General features: G+C 43.4%; 1 protein-coding gene across 1 annotated transcript in view; it reads right to left on the bottom strand.

Annotated features, from left to right (window-relative positions):
* Positions 1–20,239, bottom strand: part of notch1a (notch receptor 1a) — a 36,971-nt gene that overhangs the window by 3,159 nt on the left and 13,573 nt on the right. The window contains exons 4-31 of the mRNA XM_077542247.1: positions 19,829–20,167; positions 18,281–18,403; positions 17,157–17,390; positions 15,769–15,924; positions 15,508–15,693; positions 15,312–15,425; positions 14,835–14,948; positions 14,511–14,744; positions 13,409–13,519; positions 12,153–12,345; positions 10,938–11,083; positions 10,736–10,849; positions 10,161–10,280; positions 9,923–10,075; positions 8,951–9,179; positions 8,674–8,875; positions 8,439–8,592; positions 6,847–7,031; positions 6,649–6,781; positions 6,309–6,566; positions 6,116–6,228; positions 4,385–4,956; positions 3,297–3,737; positions 2,254–2,399; positions 1,960–2,173; positions 1,772–1,856; positions 1,528–1,690; positions 6–304 (exon numbers count right to left, since the gene is read on the bottom strand). Of these exons, the coding sequence (XP_077398373.1) occupies positions 6–304; positions 1,528–1,690; positions 1,772–1,856; positions 1,960–2,173; positions 2,254–2,399; positions 3,297–3,737; positions 4,385–4,956; positions 6,116–6,228; positions 6,309–6,566; positions 6,649–6,781; positions 6,847–7,031; positions 8,439–8,592; positions 8,674–8,875; positions 8,951–9,179; positions 9,923–10,075; positions 10,161–10,280; positions 10,736–10,849; positions 10,938–11,083; positions 12,153–12,345; positions 13,409–13,519; positions 14,511–14,744; positions 14,835–14,948; positions 15,312–15,425; positions 15,508–15,693; positions 15,769–15,924; positions 17,157–17,390; positions 18,281–18,403; positions 19,829–20,167 (5,531 nt within the window). The remainder of the gene's footprint in view (positions 1–5; positions 305–1,527; positions 1,691–1,771; positions 1,857–1,959; positions 2,174–2,253; positions 2,400–3,296; positions 3,738–4,384; positions 4,957–6,115; positions 6,229–6,308; positions 6,567–6,648; positions 6,782–6,846; positions 7,032–8,438; positions 8,593–8,673; positions 8,876–8,950; positions 9,180–9,922; positions 10,076–10,160; positions 10,281–10,735; positions 10,850–10,937; positions 11,084–12,152; positions 12,346–13,408; positions 13,520–14,510; positions 14,745–14,834; positions 14,949–15,311; positions 15,426–15,507; positions 15,694–15,768; positions 15,925–17,156; positions 17,391–18,280; positions 18,404–19,828; positions 20,168–20,239) is intronic.

The following is a 20,239-nucleotide window of genomic DNA, read 5'->3' as shown; positions in this document are numbered from 1 at the left end:
TTTACCTGGAACACCCCCTGCGCATCAGCAGCTATAGCAGCGTGAAGAGGAGTGCGTCCCATGTTGTCCTGGACGTTGGCGTCGGCGCTGGACTCCAGGAGGCGCTTGGCGGCGTCGGAGCGGGAGTAGCGGGCGGCCAGGTGGAGGGCCGTTTCGCCCGTGCGGTCGGTCTGGTTGTGGAGGTTAGCGCCTTGGTAAAGGAAGTCTGTGATGATCTCGGCGGAGGGATCTTCTTCCTCTTCGCCGTTAGCCGTCTCGAGTCCTCCGCCGCTACAGGAGGCGATCATGAGTGGGGTGAAACCATCTGGAAAACAGAGGTAGGAGGTGGAACAATGAGTTGTGGCAGTCATTCACATCTGATCAAAATCTCACTTAATTAGTACTGAATTGTGCTCTGAAACTAGATGGCAGAAGGTACACAACTAACACGTGTACTCCAAAATGTCATTTGATTCCGTTTTTAACCTTACATTTTTATAAACTGACCAGATGAAACTTAATGAAATTGAACCAATATCATATGTGCACTTAAAATAAAAATGTTTTGATCATTTTTCGTTGTTCATTTTTATTGTCTTTTTTATTTGTATTTTTATTTAATGATAGGTAAAATAACTTATTAGTGCATTAACATGATAGAAGTAACAGGAAGTAGGACTAGATAAGTTGTACTTCTTCCTCACTTTGAACATGTAAATTATGATAGATGAATTATTTTCTTTCTAATTTTGTAATGTGTTTATATGTTAAACAAACCAACCAAGCAAAAAACGTATTTCTCATCACTGGCTAGGAATTTGCGATGTCATAATCATATCAAAGCTTGTAATGGGCCCAAAGCTAATCCAGGGAAAAAACAGTAACCAGACTCCTGTATACTTTAATATCTGTGACTTTTTTTTTTTTGTAGATCTAGTTGGCTGTGATCATATTTCAACATTATTCATTTACCTCTTAATGATAACGCGAGCACAGCCTGCTAATTAGCACAATATTGCTATTAGCAACAAAACTAGAAACAAGATGCCTCCCTTTTCCACTTCAGACTATCAAAAACTTTCAGACGATGGCAGTAGGCCACTGGAGACGTAAATGCACCGGTTTCAAGTGTAGTTAAATGAGCAGTCGGTGAAGGAAACCACTTTTCCAACGTCTCAAAACAGTGGACAGGCGCAAGCTAACAGGCAGCTAGCTAGCTCCGCTAAGCAGACAGATGTAGCTTGGATGTTTTCTGTATTTTGTTATTAATTTTTTGATACTTATTTTATTTAGTTCTTTACTTATTCACTTACCTACTTCTTGTGTTATTATTAATTTATTAATAACTTAATTTACTTACCAACTTGATATCTATTCATTTATTTAGTTTTACTTGTCTTTACTGCATGACTGATTTTTATTCCATGTACAGCATTTTGTATGTTGCTTAAAAGTGTTTCATAAATAAATAAATAACAGACTGGCATACAGAATTTAAGACATTTTTCTGATATTGCGAAACACTGGACTAGTTTCATCCAAACGAACCCGGTCCTCTGACGTTGACATCCATGCAGTCATTCTCAATCTCCCCCTGAGGAGGCGTAGGGGCTATGGATGCGATACGCAGGTCGGCCGCATCCAAATGCTGCTGGGTCCATTTTCTCTGGTCGGTTCTGTCCCTCAGATCCAGCATGGACTGCTCCTCAAACTGGAGAAAGCCAGGCCAATTATCAGCTGCGCTAACAAAAGTGTCATTTTTAGGTTAATTTGATTAGAATCGCCCACTTACTTTGAAGCGTCTGCAGTCGGGATCCTCGTCACCCCATTCGTTTTGATTGTCATCCATGAGATTTATGTCACATATTTTCATAGGCCTTTAAAAAAAAAAAAAAAAAAAAAAAGGGCACCATATTAGAATTGATTAATTTGATCCGACACTACCTTCCTATTCCAGTATGCATTCACATGACTTCTTGCCTCAGTCCAACGGAATCTTCCCCGACTGGTTCTCTGCGTTTCTTCTTGCTGGGCTCCGAAGTCTTGAATCCCTCTGGGAACCAAAGCTGCCCGTGCTCTCGTCGTCGCTTGCGTGACACCAAAACGCCCAGGCTTACGAAACCCAAAGCCGCTAATCCCAGGAAGACCACGTACATGGGATACAGCTCTGAACTAGCAGGAGTGGGTCTTACACCTGAACAAAAAAAAAAAAAAAATTGTTACTTAAGCATTACAGCTGATGACAATATACACGGGAAAGACTAAGTCACATACTGGTTACAGCTTCAATGTAGGGAACATTGAGATTGCCACTGGAGGCCAGTGCGCCGAGGAATGCTGCAACGTCTGTGGCGCTTTGGAAGCATTCGCTGGATTGCTGGTAACACTGGCGGTTGTCAATCTCCAGGTAGACTATAGACCTACATGTTGAAAGAGGAGAATTGTCAACGTGCATGCTCTTCCTGTGCAAATATAGGATTGCCGTATTTTTCAGACTATAAGTCACACTTTTAAAAATAAATATATTTTAGCTGGTCTTCCCTTTTATAATCAGGTTCTACTTGTATTAAAATTATTGTTAGGATACACACTAGAAAATCGATTCTCGTAAGAATCGTGATTCTCATTTAGTACGATTCAGAATCGATTTTAAATATCCCAAAATCGATTTTATTAAAATTTCATACTGTCTTCCCTTTGTTTGTGTGTGCCTTTATTGGGAGCACTGTTCATGTTGTACCCAATTTAGCCACTTAGGGGCAGTGTGGTTCCACGCGGTCTGATACACTGTTAAATTGTAGCCACATTAGAGAGAAGGAAAAAGTCCCGATCAAGTTATTCCAATAAAAGTTTTTTTTTGCAGCGTGGAGCCGGTTTTTTGAGTGATAAAAGTGCCCCGAGTAGCGCAGTAATCTAATTAGCATTAGCGAGTCAGACTGGAGTAGATCATTACGATTCCTTGAACATCTATAAATTGAAGCAAAAACCATTGTCAATCGAATCATTTTGAATCAAAAATCGTTCTTAATCGAAAATCTAAAAGATTTCCACCCTAATCTTATTGATGGCAGCAAACGAGGTCCAAAAGAATATTGTGGCAAACCAGAAGTATTTGCCAACCGCCAAAAAATAAAGTAGGAGAAGAAAAATAAATACAAGTCGTCATGGCATCATGTCTTCGTCTTTTTGTAAAATAAAATGCCCCCAAAATACGACAATTCATTTTTTTCCCCTTCTTTCTACATTTTTTGACTGGTGCGATCCAAACACCAGAGTGACCTATAGTCTGAAAAATACGCTAGTTTAGTAATACATACCCTTTGACCTGCAGGGAATCCAACTCTCTGCGTTTGCGTGGGCTGACCATGGCAGACACACTGCCCTTCATTTGGCCCAAAACATTTGCCGGCATGGCCGCCCACTCGGGCCACCCGTCTGCTGAGCGCTTCAGCACGTTGTGCTTCACCAGGTCTTGCTCGTTACCATAATAAGGGAAGATCATAGGCTCCCCTTTAGCATCACGGCGGAACACCACATTGGTGTGAAGAACGCTGCTGAGGTCTCTGAGGAAGGCCGAAGAGCAATTTTTGAGTTGCTCCGGCGGAATGTGGACCACCAGAACTAAATGTCCGTCCGCTAGCTTTTCCGGCATGTTGTTTGCACAGTCCAGGCCGTCCCATTCGCACTCCGCATTGTTGCAGCCCTGATCACAGTGGCCATCGGCATAGTGGTCTTTGCAGTACTGGTCGTAAAGTGGGCTGTGGGATAAAAAGTTGCTTGGGTCAGTCCAGATCATCCATTTGAGTTGAAAATTGCTTCTGTATTATTAAACAACAATACCAATATAAAATAAGCATTAGATGAAAGTATTATTTTTGTTCCCGTGGGGTCACCATCCTCACATGCCACACTCGTATCTGTGACTGTGTGTGGCTTTAAAAATAATAATAATTGTAATAAAAATATGTGAATAAATATTTGCAGCCCAAGGCGCATCCCAAAAGTAGAGCTGTGCAATTCATCAAAATTCAATTACAATTGCAATTATTACACTCCATAATTACAAAATCAGCATAATCATAAAAAAAAGATTATTAATACTAATTTGTGAGTTGTTTAAATTTATACATGTGCACCTTTTAAAAATTTAAAAATAACTAATTCAATAGATTTTGTTTTCTTATTGAGTTGTCTTAACATTTTTTTAAAAATATTTAAACATTTTCTTGTTTTGCACCAAAAAACAAATGATCGTCCTAATCGTGATTTCAACTAATACTAAAATAATTGTGATTAATATTTTCTTCATTTTCGAGCAGCTTTACCTCAAAGCGTTTTGTACAAGTGCTATACAAAATGTTATTCTTCAATATTATTATTATTATTATTACATTTCCAGACTTACTTGCATTGCCCTTCCTGTCCCTGGCAGTCAAAGCCATCGTAGAGACATCCGGGGCTGTTGCACTGGCCGTCGCACTTCCCGTCGTTGAAATAACGCCAGCACTGCAGCGCTGCCGAGCAGTTTTGCCAGGGATCGTCAAAATTCAGCGAGCAGTCTCCTCCATCCCAGCCGCACGCGTGGTTGTTGCACAGCGAGTCGCAGATGTGGTTGCCGGCCCACTCGTCGCACTGGGGGTTCTCGCAGCTCACCTCCACCTCCGGAGGCGGGGTGATGTCACGGCCGAAGCCCCCGACGAAGGAGTAGTCCAGGATGTGGCACAGCAGGCCGTTGAAATTGCTGGGACAGCTGCACTGGAAATAGGGCGCGTCCGGCGTGATTTGGCAAGTGCCGCCGTTGTAGCACGGGTTGGAGACGCAGAGGCTGTCGGTCGGGGTCAGGCACTCGGGTCCGGTGAAGGCTGGGGGACACAGGCAGCGCGGGCCCAGGTGGCCTGATACGCACGTGCCTCCGTTCTTGCAGTTGAGATTTCCGCAGGAGCGGGAATCGTACTCACAGGAGGAGCCAGTGAAGCCCTAGCAGGACGGAGGAACACGCGGGTCATATTCAGCATCAATAAGTAAAGACAGGAACTGGTAATAAGTTAACGATTCCAATTGCATTTTCAATCATGCTTATCAATCCGAGTCCATATCGATTGAGCGATTTTTATTGGGTGAGGGAACGAAATAATGCAATGGGTTTGTTTGCTTTGACTTTTGAATGTATTCACCTTCAGAGAAAGATACAGCATATCCAAAATGAACTCATTATTTGTCATGTTTCCTTAGGGGTTAAAAAAAATAATAATAATACATGACTCACAATGAGAAATCAAAAAACTCAATGTAGTTTTTGAGCTTCTTACAAAATATCATAAAAAAGGTGCCTTAGGAAACTGCCCAGTTCCACATTTATTTGCCCATAGAAAGTTAAGAATTTGGGTTTTTAAATTTAAGTCTTAATCAGCGCTCTTAATCCACCTGGTGGATTAAAGGTGCATTTCACTGGATACATTTTCCAATATATCACACTTTGGCTCTTAACATTTGTTAACAGGAAGTAAACCCCAAAATATTATTTACAATAATATGTTCTATCATTAGTCTTAACATGGCATTCTGATTACTATCGCATTTGTTGAATATGAATTACGCAGCAAAATACCCCCCCTTTTGATCTCAGGGGGCGGCCATTTTGCCACTTGCTGTCGAGTGACATCATATGACATCACAGTTGCTCAGGGCTCAGGTAACAACCCATCGCGGCTCAGCTTGCGAACGTCACACGACTTAACCCAGAAAATAGGTGAGCCGTGATTGGTCGTTTCCTGAGCAGCTGTGATGTCATTGTCACGCGACAGCAAGTCGCAAAATGGCTGCCCCTGAGATGGATAAGAACAGGTGGATTTTTTCATCTTAATTCTTATTCCACAAATTTAATATTAATCAAAATGCTGTGCTTAGACTTGACATTTTTTTTTAGGGTTGGCTTTCCTTTTTGTAAACATCACAGTTCTCCTTTTGCATTCAAACTGATTCAAAACTAATTTGGACATCAAACAAATCACTTTTAAGCTAGCAAACGATTCCAAGGAATCAAATGACTGAGAACAGGTTCCATAAAAAGAACAAGCTTTTGATTCCCTACCAATAAAAGCGGAGGCTGACAGTTCATCAAGAGAGCTGCACTTACCGGTGGGCACTTGCAGATGAAGCCATGAGGAGTGTTACTAGCGACTGCACACGTGCCTCCGTTCCTGCAAGGTCTTCCTTTGCAGCCATCAAAAACTTTGTCACAACGCTGGCCTGATAAACGGAAAGACCGTTTCTTAATGTCTTAGTAGCCAATGACACACCAAGCATCCCGCCGGATGCACAATCGCTACCTGTATATCCCGTGCGGCATTCGCAGCGGTAACTGTTGGTGAGCTGGATGCAGTTGTAGGAGCCCCTGGGATCGCACGGGTCCGACAAGCACTCGTTGACGTCGCCTTCGCAGCGCTCGCCCACGTAGCCTGCCGGGCACACGCATCGGTAGCCCCCGATGCGGTCCAAGCATTTACCGTTGTTGAAGCATTTGGGCTCGTGGGTCAACGGGTCGCTGAACGGGTTGCAGTCGTCCAGATTGATCTCGCAGTGGACGCCTGATTTGGTGGTGGGAGTGTCGGGTGAGCGATAAGGCCTGATTTCTTGACTTTTGGGGAAATCGGGGTTGCGATTATGTACCTTGGGTTCCTCTGGGACAGGAGCACTTGTACGTGTTGACGAGATCGATGCAAGTGCCTCCGTTTTGACAGGGCTGAGACTGGCATTCGTTGATCTCCTTTGAGCAGTTGACGCCATGGTAACCGGGGAGACACTGGCAATAGAGACAAACGTGAGCATTTGTACCGTCAAACCATTTTGTACATTTAAAACACGTACTTCGCAACTGTAGCCTCCAAGATAATCAGTGCACGCGGCTCCGTTGTGGCATGGATTAGGAGAGCACTCGTCGACTTGCTCCTGGCAGTAGCTGCCGGTGTAACCCGCCTGGCAGCGGCAGTAATGCGTGCTTCCGGCATCGAGACACTGGCCCGAGTTCCTGCACAGGTGAACCACTTCGACACCTGAAAACACAAAGTTGGCAGTAATCAAATGACCATATTGATAATGCGCCTCAAATAATTTTTTTGTAATGTATTTAATGAAAACAAAGAACCCTTTAAAATGCTGTGCTTAATAATAATGAATGTCGCAAAATGTTTGAGATTTATGGTCATTTATTTATTTATTATTCATAAAAATGAATAACATTAATTATATCAAAGACAAAAAAAATCTTGACAATAATATGTTCTAGTCTAAACACGGCATTTTGGTTAACATTGTATTAGTGGAATATGAGTTAAGCAGCAAAATCCAGCAGTTTTTTTTATCAATATCAGGAGGCGGCCATTTTACCAATCACAGCTCAGCTTCAGAAAACAGGTAAGCTGTGATTGGTCGATGCCTGAGCCGTGAACAACTGTGATGTAATCTGCAGTCGATAGCAAGTGGCAAAATGGCCGCCCCCTGAGATTAAAAACAGATGGATTTTGCTTCAAAACTCATATTCCACAAATGTTATATTATTCAGAATGTCGTGTTTAAACTAGTGTGGTCACTTTTTGTAATTTCAGAAGAGTGTATAAAACTGGTGGTAATATTTTTTGTCACACATTTTGCTTCAATTCACTCAACATTGTCATGCTTCTTATAATGTTTGTATCTTATCTGCCACATGGGGGCAGTATATATATGTGTACATGAGTTGATTCACTGTTTTACCACATAGATGCTATTCTTTTGAGCTTTATCCATTAAGTGTTAGAATTTAGCTAGCGGATATACAGGCTAAGGTGGACATTGTGTAATTCTCTTATGTTAAGTTTGTCTATAAACTCAAACAGGGAAAGGCAATTAATAGCGTGATGCCTTTGAATGAGTTGTATTCCACAATACTGTGCTCGTAATTCAAAATGTTCCTTGCTAAAGAAAGCAAGTACAAATTCTAAGTGAGGTTTTAACTCATTCACTGCCATTGACGGCTATAAACGTCAAAAATTCATTGGACCTATTTCTATTAGTTTAACTTTTTTTTTCCACTTTTGTTAACAAGAGTATGAAAACCTAGAAAAAAATATTTTACATTTAGAACAGAAAATTTGTGATTAATCGTGAGTTAACTAGTGAAGTCATGCGATTAATTACAATTAAAAAAAATGTAATCGCCTGACGAGATGTTTATTAAAAATTAGGGGCGTCAGGCGATATTTTTTTTAATCGTAATTAATCGCATGACTTCAATAGTTAATTCACGATTAAGCACAAATTTTATATCTGTTCTTAATGTACAATAAAAAAGATTCTAGGTTTTCATACTCTTGTTAACAAAAGTAGGGAAAAAAAGTTAAACTAATAAAAATAGTCAAAATGATTTTTGGACGTTTATAACCGTCAATGGCAGCGAATGAGTTAATGGGGGCAATGACTACCTTGCTGCTTGGCTGCGACTTCACAGGACACGCTTGGGATGTCACAGTAGAGGCCAGTCCATCCAGTTTGACACTGGCAGGTGTAGGAGGCCCCCTTTTGCCAGCACGTCCCCCCGTTTTTACAGGGGGACGAATCGCACCAACGGATGAGATTCTAGCAAGCAAACAAAGAAATGTTCATTTCAAACCACACAACGGTGACATGGAAAGCCGCACGGAGGAGAACTCCCAATACCTGGCAGTTGACACCCGTGTAACCTGGAGGGCAGGTGCACTTGTACGTTCCAAAACTGTCCAGACACGTACCACCGTTGAGACACGGTCTGGAATCGCATTCGTTGATGTCATATTGACAGTAGCTGCCGGTAAATCCGGGCAAGCACAGGCAGGTGAAGGCGTTGATGCCGTCCGCACATGTGCCACCGTTAAAGCAAGAGCTAACCAAACAAAACAAAGTTAATAATCAAAATATTTCCTACAAATGTGGTCACGTAGTAAGTGGCTGAGCTTACCTGTCGGTGCAGTCGTTGGTATTGATCTCGCAGTTGATGCCGCTGAAGCCGGGCGGGCAGGTGCACGTGTAGCTGTTGACGCAGTCGGTGCAGTTGGCACCGTTCCGGCAGGGGTTGCTTTCGCACTCGTTAATGTCCTGCTCGCATCTGCCGCCGCGGAAGCCGGGCAGGCAGGTGCACGTGAAAGAGTTGATGCCGTCGCGGCACAGACCGCCGTTGCTGCATGGATCTGAAATGCAGAGAATGGGATTATGTTCTTCGGAGATTTCAATTAGCGAATAACCTGCAAATTCACCTGTTCACTTTTTTTCTCTCAAAAGATTATTGTTTTTTTGTGGGAACCCACCCCTGTTTTTAATGGGAAATGCATATTGGAGGTTTATCAAAAAATGTTGAGGATTTTATGGGGTTTGCAAAAAAAATAAAAAATCCCCAGTGTCAATTATATGTGGACTTTCCCTATTCGCAGATGGCACGTGTTTTGTCTAGGGATGAGCGAGTACTGATATTATTAGTATCAGACCGATACCAGCCTTATTTTAAGGTGTCAGTACTCGTTGGAGGCTGCCAAAAACTGCCGCCGATACTTAAGGCAAACAAAATCTGACGTAAAATGAACCCTCCTCTGCAGTAGTTGGCGCTATACTGCAAATCATCATATGCTTCTTGGTTTACAATTTTTGTTGTCTTTGTTTTAAATGAAATTGTATATATCAAAGATTGAATACTGCATCCTTAATTTTGTCCATATTTGTAATTTTCATTATGCACCTTTTGTTATACATCTATGTGGGCCCCCAGTGGAGCTGGGAAATTGTGGCCCCCTCCATCTGTTAAGTTACATGATCACACATTTTAATAATACCCAAGGTAAAGCAGCAGAACACTACCAAAGTAAAATAACACACCACGGATTTATCGGTCAGGCTCTAATTTCAAAGCCGATTCGAACGTTTCAAATGTGAGCCTTACTTGGCTTGCAATCATCGACGTCAGTCTCACACTTCTGACCCGTGTAGCCAGGCAGGCACTTGCACTGGTAGCTTCCCATCGTGTTGTGACAAAGGGCCCCATTGCGGCACGGGCTTTTCACGCACTCGTTGATATCAATCTCGCAAGTTTGACCTTGATTTCAGGGAGAGTGTGGTTAATTGCATGATCCGCAAGATGCGACAAAAAGGCGTCTGGAAAAAAGGACAGAAATAGACACCTTGCCACCCCCCGGGACAGCTGCACGAGAAGCTCTGGTAGTCCTCGGACTCTTTACATAGTCCGCCGTTTTTGCAGGGTCTTGAGTTGCAAGGGGCCAGCAACGTCTCGCAGTTTTCACCTGGGAACAAAAACACACACATTGAAGCCCGCTAAGTAAGAGCACGGGCTCCGGTTTCCATCCCTCTTCCTTATCCATTTCCATGACGACTTAACCAAATAGGAAGGGCTTTCCTGTTTCCTGTTATTGTGCGATCACAGACAGGAAACAGGACGTGGCGGAAATGGGAATGGGGGGGGTGCGGAGCAAGTTCGAGTTCTCCCGCTTATATTAGCAACTGTGACACTCTACACCCCCATTACCCCCCCCCCCCCTTAAAGGAAAACACTCATTCTATGTTATCCCTCCAATGCAGACTGTCAGATCGTTCCACACAGGGAAGACAAAAAAACAAGCATCCCTGATAGAGAGACTACTGGATGAGGTTTGGTAAAACAACACAGGATTAATCTGCGTGGAAAGAAGGAAGATAGCCTTCGTTATCGGCAAATTAAGCAAGCAGCTACGTGTCGTACCGATGTAGGGGAGTTGACAGTTGCACTTGTAGCCCGCCACATCATCCATGCAAGTGCCCTGGTTGAGGCATGGGTTCGAGGCACACTCGTTGATGTTAGTTTGGCAGTTGGGTCCTGTTGGTGATGCGATGAGATTTGGGTTAGATGCCAGAAAAAGGAGAACTCGCCGCAAATTGGGAGTTTTGAGCCGCCGTTGGCTGACCTGTGAAGCCCACTCGGCATGTACAGTGGTACCCGCTGGTCATGTCCTTGCAGGTTCCTCCGTTCATGCACGGGTTGGACTCGCACTCGTTGTTGTTGATGTCACAATTCGGGCCGCTCCAGCCAGAGTCGCAGGTGCATTTATAGCTACGATGAGAAAAAATGAGAGAAAGACACGTTCGCAGTTTTACTTGTTGCAAACAGTTTTTCTTTTTGCAACATGTTCAAAACGTCCTTGCAAATCCATTGTTTTGCTAACAGTGGCGATGGCAAGTGCTTGCAAACAGTCTTAAGCATTTGTAAACGGTCTTAAGATGTGTAGCCAAAGTTCTTTTGGATTATCCAACGCTAGAGACGACGTGAAGTGGTAAAGAAGTGGGAAATAGTTGCTCATTTTTGCAATACAATCCCTTTTCATAAATGTTTTGCGACGTTAGCGACTGTTGATTTCGCAATGTTCTCTAAACGTTCGCCAGACATACGCAAACAGTTTCGATGCTTTTCTTGTTGCTAGGAGGTTAACAAGTTTAGGTCAACGTTTAGCAAGCGTTGCGACCTTGAACGAACCCTGACGTAAAATCAACATTTGCTAGCATCGTGAATGTTTGCCTCTCAGTAGGATACTGACTTAAAGGGGAAGTCAACCCAACTTTTTTTGGGACAATATGTTCTATGCAGCTCCACTAGTCTAAATATATTATTCTGTTTAATATTGTGTTAGTGAAATATGAGTTAAGCAGCAATATCCAGCGTTTTTTTTATCCATCTTAGGGGGCGGCCATTTTGCCACTTGCTGTCGACTGAAGATGACATCAATGTTGCTCAGGGCTTAGGTAACGTCCAATCACAGCGCAGCTTCAGATAACAGGTGAGCTGTGATTGGTCGTTGCCTGACCACTGAGCAACTGTGATGTCATCTTCAGTCGACAGCAAGTGGCAAAATGGCCGCCCCCTGAGATGGTTAAAAACGGCTGGATTTTGCTTCATAATTCTTATTCCACAAATGTAATATTAATCAGAATGTCAAGTTTAGACTAGTGAGGTCACATATAACTAATTATTGTCAAGAAACTTCCACTTTAAGCATCTCTTAATGTCGCTAAATGCCGCTGACAAAACGACCCTCTGATTTTTAACATGTGTCAGAAAAGCTACTTTTGCAATTATTCGCCGCCTGTCACATGGTCTTAACCCAAGGCACGAGTCTGCTACTCACCCATTAATGAGGTCCTGGCATCGGCCGTGGATGCATGGGTTGCTGCCGCATTCATCCACCTGGGACAAGCAGGTGACGTCGTTGTAGCCCTCCGGACAGAGGCAGGTGAAGCTGTTGATGCCGTCCACGCACGTGCCGCCGTTGTGACACGGATTGATGGCGCAGTCGTCGATGTTGATGTTGCACATGGTTCCTGAAAGGATGAGATGAGCGATTCTTCAGGCGCAAAAAATTTGAGCTTTTCATGACGCGAATGCCTGTACATGAATTTCTGCACAGCTGGACACTCTGCTCTGCGATGTGGTATTCTTTGACCCCCCCCCCCCCATTGAGGTGAACAGTGCGGCTTTTTGGACAATAGAGAGCTAACACTAAAAACTCCCTGAGCGTTCAATTGAAAAGAGCAGGAGCAGCGCAGTGTGTGCCTAGCACTGGTGGCCCCTGGGGGGCTTTTTTTTTGCCTGGCCGCCATTGATTGAATGGCAGCCTGTTGAATAAGCAGAAGGAGCGTTTGGGCCCCGGGAGGGGGAGGAGCTGCCAGGAAGGAGGTGGGTGGGGGGGGGGTGTAACTACTCTCTCTATTCACACACACACCACCCCCCAATCCAGGGACACATAACCTCACTTGGCTTGTTTACAGGGACAGAAGGCCAGACCCATTTCACACACGGCCGAGTAACAATTAACCCCCCTCCGGATCCCCTCCCTTACTCTTCATCAATCAGGAGGGGAGGGGCCTAACCGCCTCACCATCACTTACAATAGTCCTCTGTCCCCTTGCGTCTCCGTCCCGCCGTGCCCTCCGCACTCCCCATGTCGGCACAGAAAGACAGAGGGGACGAAGGGGGGGGGGGGTGGTGGACGCACGGCAGCCTGCGCACACACGCTTGGTCCTGGCTTGCCCTCTTTTAGCATAATCGCAGACATTACCAGTCAGAACCGGTTCTGTCGGGCCAAGAAAGCCTGACTAGAACGCCATGCAATCACACAATAAATGTTATTAAACTCCCTTCTCCCTTTAAAAGCTCGTTTTACAAAGTCTTTTCAAACGTGTTTTTTTGCGTGGATCGGGTTGGGAAGAGTGCTTCTTTCAAGCCCCCCCCCCCCCCCCCCCCTCCACGCAAACCCCGTCTCACACAGGCAACCTGACACCATTGTTCCGCCAGAGCGAGCCCGCCAGCCACCTGTCCCGTCCGCTCCTCCTTATGCTTGGGGGACCACCCCCAACACACCTGTAAACTCCAACCACCGCTCACCTGTGTAGCCCGGCTCACACGCACACTCGTAGCCGTTGATTTTGTCGATGCACCTCCCGTAGTCGCAGGGGTGGCTCTTGCAGTCGTCCAGGTTGATCTCGCAGTTGAAACCTGGACCGTGGGAACAAATTAAGCACCTTGCATTTGTTCATGGGGAAGTCAACAACAACAGATTATTAACTATAATGTGTTCTATGAAATTCTGATTTATTCTACGTTTGTCAAATATGGATTAAGCTGCAAAATCCACCCTCTTTTATCTATCTCAGGGGCGGCCATTTTGCCACTTTTGCTGGCGACTGAAAATGACATCACAGTTGCTCATGGCTCAGCTATTTTCTAGGTTTGGTCATGTGACGTTCGCAAGCTAAACTGTTACGCAAGGTTTATTATAGTTTTGGAATTTTCATTATAGTTTTTATTTTGTTTTGAGTTTATTTTTTATTTTTAATTAGTTTTCAGGGCGGTTCTGTTAGTTTTTAGTTAAATGAAAAAGCAGGCGAGCCGAGCCATTGGAGCCAAAAGTCAAACTTGTCAAAATTGTCACCTAGGAGCGACATCATCTGAATGTGCTTTTCTATTGGCTGCCGCTAGATGACGTCACTTCTGTGTGACACACTTTCAAACGTCCTTATTGCGGTTCAATAAATATACTTAAAATCACATTTAAAATCATCCCCAAAGGCTCATGCATTAAAATAATTATCAAAGACAAAGGACATTTTCGCTATAATTATAGTTAGTTTTAGTTAGCTTTGTAAACATAAAATGTAGTTTAAGTTAGTTTTCGTTTTTTTTTTTAAATAGCATTTTTGATTTTATTCGTTAACAAAATTGTTTTTTGAATTTCATCTTTTTTTCATTAGTTTTCGTTAACTAACATAACCTTGCTGTGATGTCATTTTCAGTCAACAGCAAGTGGCAAAATGGCCGCCCTCTGAGATGGATGAAAACAGATGAACTTGGCCACTTAATTCATATTCCACAAAGACAATATTAATCAGAATACCGCGTTTAGACTAGCGGGGCTGCATAGAACATATTGACAGGAACATTTTGGGGTTGACTTCTCCTTTAAATCAAAATTCTGATGAGGTCTCACCTGCGGTGCCTTTGGGGCAGGAACAGATGTACGTGTTCTCTCTATCCTGGCAAGTGCCGCCATTCTTGCAGGGCTGGCTCAGACACTCGTTAATGTTGGTCTCGCACAGGCGGCCCGTGTAGCCAGGACGGCAATAGCATGTAAACGAGGCCAGGCCGTCCTTGCAGGTGCCGTAGTGACAGGGGTCCGAGTAGCACTCGTTGATGTCGGTCTCGCAATGCTGCCCTGTGTAACCTGTAACCGAGGACAAATGGAGTGTTAGGCCAAATGGAAAATCAAGAAAATATACAAAGGAGAAAGCAAAAAAAAAAAAAGATGAAGTACCTTCAGCACATTCGCAGGTGTACTTGTTGGGACCATCGGTACACTTTGCTCCATTTTTACACGGAGTGCTGGCACACTCATCGATATCCACCTGGCACAGATTGCCTGAAAATCCTGCAATTCAACAAATGACACTTTGTACATCGCTAAGATTGGTAAGAAGTAGTGAACCACCCCACAACTACACAACTCAAAGCCCCTCCCCTCTATCAGACAACACAATGGGCTCAGGCTGGCGAGCCAAAAACCAATCCCTGCCCCCGGTTTTGGCGCTAAACCCAAGCACAAACTCCCATGCTAATATACATGCTAATGTTTCTCTCACTGAGGGTGGCAAGCCATTTGTTTAACTTCTTTCCAAGAGCCATATATATTTAAGCATAATCATTAAGAGAAAGTTTAATGATCCACTCTTGTCGCATATATTGTCTGAATAGAAAGTGAGATTCCAAAGAATTTTCTCTGGTATTTTCTCACCCTGAAGACACTCGCAGTGGAAGGAGTTTATCTTGTCGACACATTTGCCGCTGTTGAGACAAGGCTGGCTGGCACACTCATCCGTGTTGATATGGCAGAATACACCCTCGTAACCTGAACAGGGTAAAACCACAGTTAGTCCAATCATGCCTCCTTTCTTGATGGGATTATTTTCATAATTCCTGAATGCTCGTACCTGGCATACAGATGCAGTGGAATCCGCCGATCTGATCCAGGCAGGTGGCGTCGTTGTGGCAGGGATTAGACATGCACTCGTTGACATCCATCTCGCATCGGGGGCCCTCGTAGCCCTGAAGACATTTACACTGGAACGAGCCTTTGGTGTTGAGACAGCGACCGCCATGCTCGCACGGGTTGGCGCCTGAAAGGTGAAAAATATGTCACGCGCTTGCATAGGAACCACATTCGGAAGAAGAGGAAAGCGGACTGTACTTACCAAGGGAGCACTCGTCGATGTCCAGGTTGCAGGCGGACCCTGTGTACCCGGGCGGGCATGTGCATATCGCCTTCCCGTTGACTGGGTTAGTGTCACAGTTGGAACCTTTTTGACATGGATTGCTGATGCATGCGTCATCCAGATGGCACAGTAAACCTACAAGCCCAGGAGAGAACGCCATTTGCATTGCAACATCACACTAGCAGAATGTAATGAAGTTCAAATATTGTTGCTGGACTTGGCAGAGAGTTAAATAATTCTGTTTAATCTGAAAAAACAAAACAAAACACTTGCAAGTAAGGTGTATTTTTTTTCAACTGTTATCATGAGCTAATCTCGCATTTTTTTTCATTCACAATGCTTGCAAAGCCATGAGAATGTTATTTTAACAGCATAAAAGTTAAGACAATGCTACCATACAGTAAATATCTCGCCTATGCTAGCTGACTTTGGTTTAAAACAAACAAACAATTGTAACATGAGTTTTTTCTCACTGAATACATTGTGTCTTAAAACCACCAGTTCTCCCATCTAACAGTATTTTTGTTGTTGTTGTTATCATTAGCTACTTTAGCATTAGCTACTTTAGAATTGTTTGGTTATTAATTTCACAACATTAGCAAAAGTATGGTAACATGTTTTAATAGCACAAAAATTACGTCATATTTAAGAACTAGCTGGAATTGGCTGCTAGCTAGTGTTTTAAACAGTTTCCTTCTTCTAAAAATTTCTAACTCTATGTAAGTTTAAAAAAAATTCCTTTACATTTTGATTTTTATACTACTACGTATTTCAAAGTCTATACTTTTGTTGTGTTTTTTTATTTGAGTGAATGGATTTAAGTGTATTCCAAGATTTGTTTCTAAACTGTTTTTCACAATTTCAGTTTTCCTAATATTTTGGTTGTGGCTAAAAACGATGCCCGGTGATGCACTTGGCCGTGTGACGCGAGTCCCCATTCACCCAAGATATAAGAATTTCAGCGCCTTCGTTTGCAACAGTGGTTTATCTGGTGTAATTGTGAGTTATTTCATTCTTATATTCAAGCCCAAGCCTGTTAGCTTGCAAGCTATCTGGGTGCTAGCGCTTCTCGTAGTGGTGTGGCAAAAAAGCCCCGGACGTTTAAAGTAAATATATTAAAACATGTATATGAAAGATGTAAGACATCTCTTAAACATCCATTTTCCAGGTTGTGGTAGATTTTTGTTTGATAGTTGACAGTTGAGGTGGGCATGATTTCAGTGCACTCAGTAGACATGCTCGCAGCCTTGCAGGAAGTGAATAAGTAATTCTAGTTTGACATTTATTTTTTTTACATATGTATTTGTCCATCTACTTAAGTACAGAATGTGATTTATTTTGCCATTCTGTGGTAAAAAGGTTCGTACCTGTGCGCCCATGCGGACACTCGCAGAAGAAGGAGGCCACGCGGTCATGACAGGTAGCGCCGTGGTAGCAGGCGGCGCTGGCGCAGTCGTCGATGTTCTCGCTGCAGTCGTCGCCTGTCCAGCCGTTGACGCAGACGCAGTGGTAGCTCCCGTGAGTGTCGTGGCAGGTGCCCCCATTCTGGCACGCGTTGGGCATCAACTCGCACTCGTCCACGTTCTCGGTGCAGTATTGACCTGAGAGACGAAAAGGTGATGAGTTACAGGTGGAACATCCATGGCAAGCCGTCAGGGCCAGCAAGGTCTTGACCATTAAATTGAATTCAGGATTTATTTTTATTCCAGTCTAGTCTAGTCTTGTCTATTCTCTTGATTGCGTAGCATTTCTCTGGGATGTATTGTTTCATAATATTTTTTTTTTTGTCCAATCATATTTCAGTTTGTCATCCTGTTAATATTGCAGTATCACGGTATTAAAATTACAGGTCTAAAAAAAATAATATTTTGGGGGCATTTGTGTGAATAAAAACAACCTTTTCCCAGCACTGAACACAATTTTTTCTATTTGTAAAAAAAAAAAAAAAATACACAATATTTGGTACAGAAGAAACATGTACCAAGTTAAGTTTCAATAAATAAATATGAGCATTCTTCTTCTGTTCTAATTCTTAGTAAGTCACAATGTCCCATCACTGGTGAGCTATTTTTTGGGGGGAAAGACCTGTGGGCTACTCATGTTATCCTTGGGGCTAAGTAGTACCTGCTGGCACTTTTTATTTTTTTTAAAGGCACATCAGTCAGAGAAAAACACATCAGCGTTTGCAGTGTCCCTTTTGTCTTGCTCCCTCCTTCCTTCTGCGTGCAACTGCTCGCCAAGAAGGAGAAAATAAGTTACTTGGAGGCATATAACTTTAAGAGTGATGGCTCGTTTACTCCACCTTGCAATGAGCCAGTCATATTGTGACCATGTTCCCTCAAAAAAGACAAGAGCTTATTGCCCACGAAAATCTGTATCATTCGTTATTGAAACCTTGACTTCTTAAAACTACGGTCAACTGTCAAACCGGTAATCAGCCCATGCCTACATCATAGCACTTTTTAAATCCTTTGCTGGTAGGTTACCTCACCTGTGTAATGAGGTGGACATTGGCAATTGTAGGTGTTGACTCCGTCGACACATACGCCGCCATTCTGACAGCTGTGGCCTGGACAGTCATCAATGTTGTGCTCACAGTTCTGACCCATGAATCCTGATAACACAGTGAGGATGCGATTAGGCAAAAGAACAACTTCAGCCACATTTGAGTGGAGTTTATTGCCACTTCCTTGTTTCTACGACTTATCTTTACGCATTTTAGATAAAGATAAGTAATCTCTCCTCGTGGCAGTCTTCTTTAACGCTTTAGTGTGGCGTATGTGTCTACTCCGAAAGACATACATGGGGTGTTTTATAGCCACAATAGTATGATTAACTATCGACCCGTGGCTCAGCCGCGTTTCGCTATCTCGCCGCATTCCAGCACGGACACCCCCGCAAGAGTCACACAGCATGGCTTCAACTTTAACACACACACTACATTGCACTGCTGTAGAATTCTTCATTCTGCGAAATGATGCAGCTGTAATAATACTGATGCCTTTTGACATAAAGGATGAAAAAATGATCAAATTTGATCAACATTAGTTCGCAATATAGTTACAAATGTTATGGCTGTTAACGATCAGCCAGTTTTCCATCCAATTGTTTCGAATTTTTTAAGCGAATTTACTGAAAATGCGCAAAACGGACATGCGACTTATGCCCGTTTCCATCGGTTCTTCTTTTGCGAATATTGAGAGAGGACTCCGCCGCTGTAGGTGGCGGTATACACCATAGAGATGTGAGCCACCAGTAATTTAAAAGAAGAAGAAAAAGACCAGGAAGCGACTGTGCCGTGCGATGACGTCGTATCAGTTTTCTGTTGTAATTCTTGATAAACCGTGGCATTTCTTTGTTGTTTTCCATCTAAAGTAGAATTAATATTTGCTTCTTAAATTAATTCCAAAAAGGTTTCTGTTTTGTCGTCCCCCCAAACATACCTTACTTTATCGTACTAAAGACTAAAAACGTACGTATGACGTGATATCCGGTCAAAATGTGCGACGTGTGTCCGGTCTTGCCAGCGGTTATTCGCAAAACCTTTTTCTATAACCAAAATTAGGTTTTTCTTTTTTTCAATACGCTTCAAACTTTACCCCCTCTAAGCGTAAAAACTTTTTTTTTGCGAATTTTGGGCCCTTTTCCGTAATTTCTAGCGTTTCCATTTAGTTATATTTTCACATTTCTTGAAAATTGGAATTAAAATGGGTGGATGGAAACCCCTGTAGTGTATTTAGTGTAAATTGTTTTGAGGCTGTGAGTGATAGTGAATTTTAGGCGGGAAAAATAGTTACTGTAAAATCCGATGGATAACATATTATACGGGCGTATTTTACACGGGTATGTGTTATTCTATGGATTTTACGGAATTTAAAGAACTTTGTAGTGGCAACACAATAAAAAGTAGTCGGGACATTTGTTGCAGGGTTATCAAAAGGAAACGTCTGCGTCGCTGCTTCCTGCCGTCATTCCTCTTGCTCGGATTTGATTCCAAGCTTTAAGATGTGCGTAGTAGAAAACCATTAACGTCCCTTACCTGCCAGGCAGCTGCACTCGTAGATAGTGTCCCCCTTCTGGACGCAGGTGCCCCCGTTGTGGCACGGCGAGGGGCTGCACGGCACGTAGCGGGTCTCGCAGTGCAGCCCGGTGTAGTCCTGAGGACAGCGGCAGTGGTAAGAGCCCACCTCGTTCACGCAGACGCCGCCGTTGAGGCAGGGCGTCGGGCTCTGGGCGCACTCGTTGACGTCCTGCTTGCAAGTTTGACCGTGGAAGGCCGGCGGGCAGCTGCAGATGAAGTTGGAATCAAAGACCGAGCACTGGCCGCCATTTGCGCACGGGTTTGACGCGCACGGGTTGGAGTGTTGGCATGTTTTGCCTGCAAAGCAAAAGAAAACATGAGGAATTCCAGTTTAATTTGTGATCAAAGAGTGGGACTGAGCCCATGTTT

The sequence above is a fragment of the Vanacampus margaritifer genome, chromosome 14 (genome assembly GCF_051991255.1).
Source record: "Vanacampus margaritifer isolate UIUO_Vmar chromosome 14, RoL_Vmar_1.0, whole genome shotgun sequence".
NCBI classification, from domain to species: Eukaryota; Metazoa; Chordata; class Actinopteri; order Syngnathiformes; family Syngnathidae; genus Vanacampus; species Vanacampus margaritifer.
This window is presented reverse-complemented; position numbering and strand designations above follow the sequence as displayed.